Raw genomic sequence first — 11,117 nt, 5'->3', positions numbered from 1 at the left:
TGTAGGATGGCGCTGAGTTGTGAGCATTGAAATGCATCAGTCCAGGGGGCCTGGGGCCTGGGTGGCCCTTCTCCCAATGAGTGAGATACTGGTCCTGAAGAACTTAAAGAGGAACCAGTTAGGCCCTCCACGGGGTTCAAGGGGGTAAGTCTCAACAGTATGAAGCTATCACCAGCCTCCAATCATGAGTTCAACCCTCAGGCCAGGGAGGTGACCCACATGGCGGCAGACCTCTCCTGTCTCACCTGCTGCTCCCCTCAGCAGTGTACATCAGTGGATCTGCCTGTTCTGCTCCCCACTCTGTCTCTGGTGAATCATTTCACCCCCGCATCTCTGCCCTGTACCCAGGTTCTTGTGGGCACAAATCAATCGATCTTTTTTTTTTTTTTTTAAAGAGGCACCAGTCCGTAGAACTAGGGCAACAGGCCTGAGTAGGAGGGCTGGGGAGTGGGTACCTGGGAAGTCTATCTTGTTTGCTTCTCTACCCATAAGACACCCCTATGAGTTGGATGCAGAGCAGAAAATGAGAATGGGTGTTGACCTAGAGATGGTGGCTTCACTCTCCCCTCCCCCAGCCAGCTCTACCAGGCTGGGCTATGGAGGGGGCAAAGTGATGGGGTTTTCAGGAGCCCAGCTGAGAAGTGACATTTCCTGTTTCCACTCCCCTCACCCTTCCCCCTACCCTGCTCCTGCTCTGTTCCTCCCTGTTACCTCTGCCCAGATTGACCTTTTGCCCCTCTGAATTCCTGACTCTTCTTTGGCCCTTAGCCCTCCAGGCAGGAGGTGTGCAAAGCACAGGGTGACCCTGGCAAGTTGCCCAACCTCAGTGCTATCTCCTGCAGAATGGAGATAAGCCCAGGAGATACTTCAGGGGGTGGTTGTGAGGTTCAAATGAGATAAGAGAGTTTGAGAAGTCACAAAGGCACATGGACCTGGTGCCACATCTCTGGGACTTAAATCTTGTCTGCTCTGAGCTTTTGGCAAGTTACTTCATCTCTCAAGATCTCAGTTTTATTGTCTGTAAGGTAAGATGAAAATAATGGCTCCTCTTCTGTAGGAATATAGGGACATTCAACAGGCTAGTGTGTGGAAAGCACTTTGAACACTGCCTGGCACTTGTTATGTGCTAGGTAAGAGTCAGCAATTGGTATTGTCACGGCACAGCTTAATGCAATGCTGTGCTCACAGGAAGTGCTCAGGAGATAAACTTCAAAAAAGCAAACCAGATCCAAACACCTGCCTCCTTCCACTGGGCCTTGTCTCCCCAATTAGCCTGGGCTCCTAGGTAGAATTTGGCACGATTTGTTGATTCACAAATTCAAAAACTACCAGGTAAGGGTTGTGCATTTCTTACCTTTTTATTTTCCTTTTAAGATTAATTGAATTTATTTATGCATGCAAGAGATACAGCAGCTGGGGTGTAGCCAGAAGTGCGGGGGTGAGAGGAATCACCAGAGACAGAGTGGGGAGCAGAACAGGCAGATCCACTAAGTGCACTGCTGAGGGGAGCAGTGGGCGGGTCAGGAGAGGTCAGCTAAGATAGAACTCAGGCTGCAGTGGCTGGTGAGAGCGCTGAGACTTAACCTGAGTGTTGCTAGGGAAGCTCCGCCTTTTCTTTTTTCCCCTTTGATGGAGAGGGTAGTGGAGACTGAGGGGGTGAGGGCCAGGATGATAAGCCCCTCTTCTCTTCTGAGGGGACACCCACTCATGTCTCCTTTGTTGGTTTTATTTCAACAAAACAGGAAGCAGCTCCCCCTTGACTCACCAGTGGGCGGCACGGGGCTACCACCCTGGGCTCCTTTCCTGCTTCCTCCCGCAGGCCCCCTGGCCCCTTGCCCACAAGTCACAACCCTTTGGCTAGGAGTTGAATACAGCACCTGTTCAACATGTGAAGGCTGAAAAAGAAAAAGAAAAGAAAAAAGCAGACTCAACTTAAAAAAATCAGACAGACGGGATCTTCCTCCAAACCAGACACCATCATTCACAGGGCCATTGTTTGCTGAGTGGGACTAAATGATATTTATGGTCAGAAGCCCTGGACTCACCCCCAGCCAAGTGATCCAGGAGTTGCCCAAACTTTGGCAGCAGGCAGCAGGGAGGAAAGGGCACCCCAAGGTACCCCAGGGCTGGGGCCATCAGACAGCTCGCGGGGGGGGGGGGGATTTTATTGTTGTTCACAGATGATGCGGTTCTTTTTTCCCACTTAATGTTAAGTGTAGTTTCAGAATTTAAGTACTCATTTCTGGGAAGATGATAAACTCAAACAATATCTGTTTACTTGAGGTTAATTGTGTGCTCTGCATTGGGTTATTTACTGCGGTCTCATTTGTTCATTCACTCATTCAAGGTTGATGAGGTGTCCTCGTTAATGGAGGAGCTGGTCTAGGCCTGGGGATATAGCAGTGAACAGGCAATGAAGGCCCTTGTCCTAATGAAGTTTACAGTCGGATGGTAATGCATTCGGAGAAGAAAAATATAGCAGGCAGGTGTTAGAGAGGGTGGGGGTGGAGTGGGACATTGTTTTAGCTGGAGTTCAGGAAAAGCCTGGAGTGGGGCCATGGGGGGAGGAAGCTGAAACAAGTCTGGAGAAGATTGCAGGGAGAAGAATGGTCACTACCAAGTGGCTAACTGGGTTGGGTTGGGACAGCCTGGCAGGTCTGATGACCCACGGGGCCAGTTCCCGCAGCTTCTGGGCGACAAGGCTGTGGAGCCCCTCCAGACCACTGTTGGGGACTCCCTTCAGGCACATAGTCCTCCTGTGTGCTTGGGCCTCCCTGCCATGCTAAACATACCCTGGAGCCTCTGGTCTTCCTCATCCTTACCTCTCCCTGTTGTGCAGAGCCCCCAAACTTCTAGTGAGAGCCCAGATGCAGTTGATGAAATTGCACGACAGGGCCCTCCCTGCAGTGCAATGGGTTAGGGCGCAGCACTGCAAGCTAACCACAGTGGCTTCAGTGCAAGTTCGATCCCTGGCCTGGAGTTGACCCACATGGCGCGGCAGACCTCTCCTGACCCACCAGCTGCTCCCCTCAGCAGTGTACTTCGTAGATCTGCCTGTTTTGCTCCTCGCTCTGTCTCTGGTGAATCCTCTCACTGCCCTGCACCTCTGGTCTGTACCCCAGTTCTGTATGCAGAAATAAATAAATCTTTAAAAAAATAATAATATGAGCAAGCTGTCAAGGGTCCCCTTCCATGGAGGGGCCCTCTGAGGCACCCCTGGTCATCCAGACACCCGGTCTCCTCTCCCTGAGCCCTTTCAGCATCTCTTGGTCGACTGGGGTCCTGGTAATTTCTGCAGCCTCGCCTTTCATGTCAAGAGTAAGTTGGGGCTCATAACCACTCAGTCATGAACAGTTGGTCTGCTTCCTAGTGCTTAAGAGTTACCCCCTGTGGCCCTCTATTTTGGTATTTCTTATTTTAATTCCTCTCTGCATTTTGCAGGTTGATTCAAGATGTCAAAATTAGGAAGCAGCAGCCTGCTGGTCCCTAATCACTTTCCCCAATCGAGTGTCACATCTTAAGCAACTTCCAACTCAGACTAGACACACTGCAGGTAACCAATAAGAACTTGGTGTTGTTGTTAATAACAATAATAGTGGTAAAAATCATAATACCTAACGTTTATAGAGCACTGACTGTTTCCAAGTGTTATGAGAAGTGTCTAGCATTAGTTACTGCTTTAATTCTCCTAAGAAAACTATTTTGGTATTTTCTTTTTAAAAAAGATATATTTATTTATGCACACAAGAACTGGGAAACAGGCAGAGTTGCAGGGGGTGAGTGAGAGGATTCACCAGGGACAGAGTGGGGAGCAGAACAGGCAGATTGAGAAATACACTGCTGGGGGGAGCAGCAGGTGGGTCAGGAGAGGCCTGCTGTACCACGTGGGTTACCCCCCTGGTGGGGATTGAACTCCTGCTGCAGTAGCTACAATAGCTTCCTAGTGCTTAAGAGTTACCCCCTGTGGCCCTCTATTTTGGTATTTCTTATTTTAATTCCTCTCTGCATTTTGCAGGTTGATTCATGATGTTCAAATTAGGAAGCAGCAGTGCCAGGGTTAAAATTTTGGCTACTTCATTCCTGCTTCTCTTTCAGAAGTGACAGTCAGGCCACATCGACGTGGCCCTCGAAGGCTCAGGATTCCTTGTCATGGGTGACTGTGTGAGGACAGTCACTTGGGCAGCCCTGAGCCACCAGTGCCCAGAGCCCTTCACACACCAAAGGCAACTCTAGTCACATTCTTGGTTCCTTACCAAACTCCATGTTGAAATGATTACCCAAAATAATAGCTCCTGCCCCTTCTTTCACAACCCTTCAGAAGCACACCACAGGGCAATTAAAACCCGGGCAGATTGACAAGTGTCGCCTTTGATGGAGGAGCCCCGAGGACCACTTTACCAGAGGCCAGGCAGCGCCAAGGAGGTCCCCCCTCCCTGCCACTCCCTATCCCCCCAACTCCTGCGCCAGACCCTCCCCTTCATCTGGGAAAAGGGTCCCATCTTCAAGCACCTTTGGCTTTCTTGTAGGTCATTAGAGAAAGGGACTCATGGTGGGTCCCACGAGGTCTGAGTGGGATGGGCCCCTTCTCATCTTTGTTCTTTCTCAGTGCTGGTTGGTGCCTATCTACCTCCCTGCTAATATTAGAAAAGTACCAGTTGTCACCGGTTGGGCTGGGCCCAGATTTTCTACCCTCGAATGCATCCTTTCACCAGGTGTCTGGTGACACAGGACCCATGGGGTTCTGCCTGCTGCACAGATGTTAGGTTCCAGCCACAAAACTGAAAAAACCTGGGCTGGGAAAGAAGAGTCCAGATTTCACTGAAAATGAAGCTTTCCAGGGCTGCTGACTAAGGAGTTTTCTTTCCAAACATCTGAAACAGCAAACGGGTTGTAAATTAAGAGGGAGTTACAAGATAGTAGCTGAAGGGAAACAACACCTCCCTGTTTTCTGGGTTGTCGCTATTGCTGCACTGACAGGAGCTGGGCAGCCAAGAAAGGTGATTAAATAGGGTGGGGGAAGAGGGGTGGGGATGGGATGGGGGTGCCCAGGCAAATATTAGGTTACTGGGAGAGAGCAGGCCTCTTCTTGGGGCCAGGGCAGAACAGTTAATTCAGCGGCAGAGCGCTGCAGTCTGTCGGTCTCTTGAGCCCATGAATTAATGATTCCCACCCAGATCAAAGTTCAGGCTCCCAAGGCAACTCAGCAAAAATAAAGTGAAACAAATGGTCATCCCTTTCAACGGATGCTTCCCATGACCGAAGCATTAAGTGAGGAGTCAGACAGTCCTGGGGCGGCACGTCACCTCCCTCTCGAGGGCTGAGGCCTGGATTTATAAATGAAGGGAGAGCCCCTGGTGTAGTGTGCTCTGACCTGCTGGGATTGGGTCCTTGGCTGGGGCCTAGAACCACAGAGTCCAGAGCACGCTCCCTAACCTGCCTACACCCCTGCAGCCCAAACACAGAAGTGCTGTGCTGGATGAGAGAAGGAAAGAGGTGGGGTAAGTGGGGTGTCTGGGGCAGGGTCAGCATGGCGTCTGGCCTTTGGTTGTGTCTCTGGCGTTCAGTGACTGTCAGTGTGATGTTCCCTTTAAGGCAGCCAAACTGTCGGCGGACCCATGAGTGTGGTCATCTGATTCCCTGTGAGCCAGTCAGGCCTTGCTCATCTTCACTGACTTCCTATAATTGTCCCTGACCCCCCTACCCCCCAACCCGGGAACAGTCAGGATGATTCCAGGATTGGGTGTGGGCTGCAGCCATGCTTGGGAGCGACCACTGTCTCCAGCCCTTACCTGCTCTCTGCATGGGATTGAGGCAAAAACAAAGGGACAAATAAGCCCAAACAAATAGCTTTTGTCAAAATGGCAGCCCCATAGGGTTGGGGTGTATGTGTGTGTGTTTGGGGGGAGCAAAGGGGGCGAGTTGCTAGGAGAAGTGGTTTAGAGCTTAACCAATGGAGTAGCTAACTGATATAATAGGATATTTTGGGGGAAAATTCAAATGGAGTTCGAGGTGGAGTTCACACTATTTGCAGGCAAAGGCAAAACACAGATTCTGGAAAGATCCCTATCCTCTTAGCCAAGGAACTCATGTACAGACTGGTTTAGGAAGCACAAAGGTGAAAGTCTGCCCGTGTCCAGGTTTTGTGCCAGTGCTCAGGGGGGCTGACCTGAGGCAGACGTGCTCCTTGACCTGAAGGAGCTCAAAGTCTTGGCGGGAGAGAGGAGCAAATGTGTTATTGTAAACAAGGCCAGAGGTGGGCCTCCCTGGTTGGCCTAGTGGGTTAAATCGCAGCACTAGGAAGCTACCGCCAGCTACTGCAGCACAAGTTCGATCCGCAGCGGCCAGGGAGGTGACCCACATGGCGCAGCAGACCTCTCCTGTTTCGCCCACTGCTTCCCTCAGCAATAGAACTGTCTAAGGCAGTAAAACTGTCTAAGGCTCCTTCTGGCAAAGAAACACAAGAAATGTGTAAAAGGGGCCATGCAAGCCTGGGACAAGAGATATGATGGCTACCATAGTCTCTGCCAATGGGCAGCCTCCCCATGTGTCTCTCACCCGCATGTCTCTTCCGCATATGTCTCTACATGTCTCTCCTTCATGCATCCTCTGAGTCCCCAGAGTCTTTGGGTGCCAGTCAAAGCTGGAGAAGCAAGTGCTCCCTGGAGCCACTGCCCTCCATGGCCCACGCCTTCACCCAGCTGCTCACTCCACCTGTAGCTCCCAGTAGACAGTCCAGGGCAGTTGCCTGCAAGTGGGGGTAAGGGACATGGGATGTCCCTGCAACATGGGGGCTACGTAGCATTCTAAGGATTGGTTTTCTCCCTCTCAAGGAGGATTCAGAGAGAAAATGTAGTAGTAGTGCTGTTACTAAATGTAAGCCAGGTTTGTGATGACTGTTACATTAGCGGAGAGACTTGCGAAGACCCAGGGGGGCGCTGGACAGCCAGTTGTGTGGGGTGGCTCAGAAAGGCACTTCAAAGAAGAGACACTGCAAGGTGGCGAGAGGTCTTTCTGGGCCTAACTTGGGCTGGGCCCCTGTGGCCTTTGGTAACCAGTGAGGAGTGAGGAGTTGCCTGAGCCTTGAAGACACGGCTGGCAGGGCCGGGTGACACTCCAATGAGGTTGTCGGGAAGGCAAAGGGGTGTCCCAGGGGACTATGAACAGGAAACGAACACTCTATTGTCATAGGAGATTAAAAGGTCAGTGTGGTGGCTGTTATAGCCATCGCCTAAGAGACCCTAAGGGTTTGGAGAAGGAAGAAATGGATCGGGGATGTATTAGTTGATAAAGATTCCAGAGTCAATAGGATTCGGAATGAGGAAGAGGAGCTGACCAAGAGCAGTGAGTTTGGAGTCTGGGCAGGTAGTGGAGAGGGCTGCCAGGGCCGGGGCGCTGCAGGCGTGAGGTGGCCGGCGGGCCAGGGCCAGCATGGTTAGTGTGCACAGGCTTACTTCCGCTTACTTCCAGGGAGCTATGGACAGCCACATGGGGTACTCAGGAGCATCAGAAGTGTGGCGCCAACCAGGAGCAAGGAAGGATCACCACAGCGAACATTTATTACTTGTTCTGGTGAGGGTGCCACAGAGGAATCCTACACGGAAGACCACAGAAGCAGACTGTGGTAGACGCAGCGCTGAAGACCCCAGGCTTGCTCATTCTCAATCCTTGGCCCTTGTGATCGACGCTCATCACTGACCTTCAGGAGAGAGTCAAGCACGCAGAAGAGGAGCACAAACTTGGGTCAATAGGGTTATCTAGAAGGTGAAAGTCAAGGAGCTAAAGTCACAATGTAATTCAGAGTACAGATGAGGTGACTGTTATTTTTTCCCCTAAATCTACTTTTAGAACTTTTGTGAGGGGGAAATTGAAAATAAAATATCATTCTGTGAAGGGATGCTGTTCTTAGAGATGGTCCAGGCTGAAAAGATAAGCTAAAAAAATCTGAGGTAACTGAAACATAAGAGATATATTAAATTTAGGGTAACTTGAGTGTTCCGCAGGTCAGGCTGACTTTTTGACTTACTGTCAGGAAGGTGACCATATTCTCCTATCAGCAGCCTTTTATCTGCTTCATCAATGACAGATCAGTGGTCTGGATGGATGAGGATAATAAAAATTATTTATTGAGTGCTTTCTATGTGCCAGTGATTGATTATATAGATTATCTCATTTAATCTTCCAACCTGGGTAGCTGTCATTTTACCTTCTGCTTGTTTTATTGCCTACTTCTTTGGAATTACTAGGTTACAGAAGTGTTCAAGCTGGAGTAGGGATTGGAGATCATCTGTTGAAATGCTCAGGATGGCCCACGAATGCTACGAGTGTGACTGGATTTGGCAAGATTTTGCCTGATCTTAGGATCTGAGAGCAAGACACAGAAATGTGTCATTGTGTAGAACAGCCATATGCAGAGTCTTTCTGGCACACCGGGAGGGGAGAGGCAGAGATTTGTACTGGCCGACCTTGATGTCTGTAATTTGGCTCAGAAGGGGTATTTACTAATTAGTGGATGACAAAGCTGAGGAGGGAGGGAGGAAGAAAACTACATGCTCCATGGTATAAAAGATTTGATAAAATGAACAGGCTAAAACAAAGCTACCAAAAATTAGATTGCTAAAGGGGAAATGTGGAGCTATTTTTAGATCTAAAAACTCAGGGATCCAGACAGGTTATAGAGACTACTGGGCTTGATGGCAACTATGGGGAAAAGGCTGTCACTAAAGAAAATACCATTATGTATTGAATTATCAGAAAAGTCATGTATCTTCGCGTAAAAAAAATAAAAATATGCATAACTTTTCCAACAACCCAACAGTAGTGTAATTTTAGGCTGTACTTATTTATTTTTTAAAAAGACTTATTTATTGGGCCCTCCCTGGTGGCGCAGCGGGTTAAAGCACTGCACTAAGAAGCTTAAGCCACTTCCGCATGAGTTCCATCCCCGCCTGCCCCAGAGGTGACCACATGGTGTGGCAGACCTCCCCTGACCCGCCCGCTGCTCCCCTCAGCAGTGTACTTCGTCGATCTGCCTGTTCTGTCTCTGGTGAATCCTCCCACCCTCCGCATCTCTGGCCTGTACCCCAGTTCTGTATGAATAAATAAATCTTTAAAAAAATAAAAAAAAAAGACTTATTTATTTATGAATACAACACTGGGGTACAGGCTAGAGGTGCAGAGGCACTGAGAGGATTCACCAAAGACAGAGTGGGGAGCAAAGTAGGCAGATTTACGAACAGATTGGCGAAGTTGCACTGCTGAGGGGAGCAGCAGGCGGGCCAGGAGGGGTCTGCCACGCCATGTGGGTCACCTCTGGGGCCGGAGATCAAACTCACACTGAAGTGGCTGCGGCCACCTTGCAGTGCTGCGTCCTCACCTGCTGCCCCTCCAGGGAGGACCTTAAGCTGTATTTAAAATAAGTGTCTGAAATGAAAAGAATCCCATGCCAGTGACTAAGCAACGCGTGGTGCAGTCTGGTTAACTGGAATGACGTCTGGACAGGAAAATGTATATGGGACAGGCCTGGAATCCACGTCATCATGGGAGACCTGGGGGAGGTGGGGGTGAGAGAAGTTGATATGGTCTCCAGGTACTGGTGGAAGAGATTAGGTTTATTTCATGCAGCTTGAGAAGGGATGGTTAGACACCATTCCACAAGCTAGGAAGAACCAGGTTTCCACTGGAGAGTAGTCCAGACGGTGGTGGGGTGACAAAGCACACGTGGTGGGGGTTGCTCTGTGGGATTCTGAGCAAAGGCTCAGGCAAAGGCTGGACTGGCCACCTCAGCGCGAGCAATGTGGGAGGGTGGAAAGGAAAAGACCAAGAATCAGGAAAACGGGGTTCAGGTCCTACCTCTGGTTAGAGATGTACAGTTATGCTCCTTCCACACCTCAATTTCTTCTGCTCTGAGAATTTAAATATCATTGACTTTCAAACTTTTTGTCGCGATGGAACCCATTTCAAAAAAATATCTGCCATCACCCCCCTCTCCTTCAATATAGGAACCCAGTCAGAGTTCAGGGGCTATACCTTCCTGACATCTGCAGCAGGGATCCTGCAAATGGTCTGCAAAGCTGATGGTCCAGCCCCCAAATTCCATGATGTTCTAGGATCGTCCTACTTAGTTTTCAGTTTTCTAGACTCTAACTCATTTCATGGTTGAAACACCTGAGACTTAGAAAAGGGGATTTATAAGAACTTACAGCTGATTAAGGCAGAGTTATAATTAGAACGTGCCAGTCCTAGTCTAATACGGTGCTCCCTTTACCTCACCAGATTGCTCTCTACTTTTACTTATGACTTGTATTAGCATTTGTTCCCCCCGAGGCCTCAGTAAACCTGTGCTGCCCTCTACAGATTCTTCCTGCTTGGAAGAGCACCAAGAGGACAACAGATCCAGCCTGAGGCATTGCTGTAACCTGAGGCAATGGTCCTGGAATCACCTCTCTATTACTTCAGCTCCGTGAAAGACTGTTTTTATGGGCCAAGTGAAGAAGGGTGGCCCAGACTTCTGGTGTTGTACATTATCTGTTCTCTCCTTCCTTACTAATACAATCCTTTTTAGATTATGCCCAGAATAAAGGTATTTCTCTTTTGCAGCTAGATATGCTGCTGCAACTCATTCTGGACTATAAGCTGTAATTGAAAACAGTGCGTATAGTTTATTGAGGTTTATTTTTATTAATTTATGCATAGTAGTACTAAGGTGTAGGCCAGAGGTGTGGGGGATATGAGAGGAGTTGCCAGAGACAGAGAGGGGAGCAGAACAGGCACATTGACTGAAATACACTGCTGAGGGGAGAGTGGGCCACACAGGAGAGGTCTGCTGTGCTGTGTGGGTCACCTCCCTGCCCAGTATTGCAGTGGCTGCTGATAGCTTCATAGTGCTGAGACTTAACCCTTTGTACCACTAGGGAGGCCTATTGCGTATATCTTATTGAAAGGGTCAATAATAGGAGGAAGAATGCCCTTTTTACTCTTTCTTCAGTGATGGCTGGACACCATGACGTAGACATGGTGGGTGAGCCCTCAAGAGCCATCTTGTACAATGAGTGGTGGAACAAGATAGAGCTTCAGACTATGATTACCTTTTTACTTTTTGTATAGAACTGGGTGCAGGT

The 11,117-nt window shown here is 49.3% G+C and overlaps 1 protein-coding gene across 1 annotated transcript in view; it reads right to left on the bottom strand.

The window, feature by feature from the left end:
* The window catches only part of LOC105854246 (basic proline-rich protein-like), a 5,819-nt gene extending 3,003 nt beyond the window's left edge, over window positions 1-2,816 (bottom strand). The window contains exons 1-2 of the mRNA XM_012731462.1: window positions 2,793-2,816; window positions 1,766-1,895 (exon numbers count right to left, since the gene is read on the bottom strand). Of these exons, the coding sequence (XP_012586916.1) occupies window positions 1,766-1,895; window positions 2,793-2,816 (154 nt within the window). The remainder of the gene's footprint in view (window positions 1-1,765; window positions 1,896-2,792) is intronic.
* Window positions 2,817-11,117: the final 8,301 nt, after the last annotated feature.

This window comes from Condylura cristata, unplaced genomic scaffold, assembly GCF_000260355.1.
Source record: "Condylura cristata isolate star-nosed mole 26May11 unplaced genomic scaffold, ConCri1.0 scaffold00031, whole genome shotgun sequence".
Lineage (NCBI taxonomy): Eukaryota > Metazoa > Chordata > Mammalia > Eulipotyphla > Talpidae > Condylura > Condylura cristata.
The sequence above is the reverse complement of the archived record's forward strand: the minus strand, read 5'-3'. Positions and strand labels throughout refer to the sequence as shown.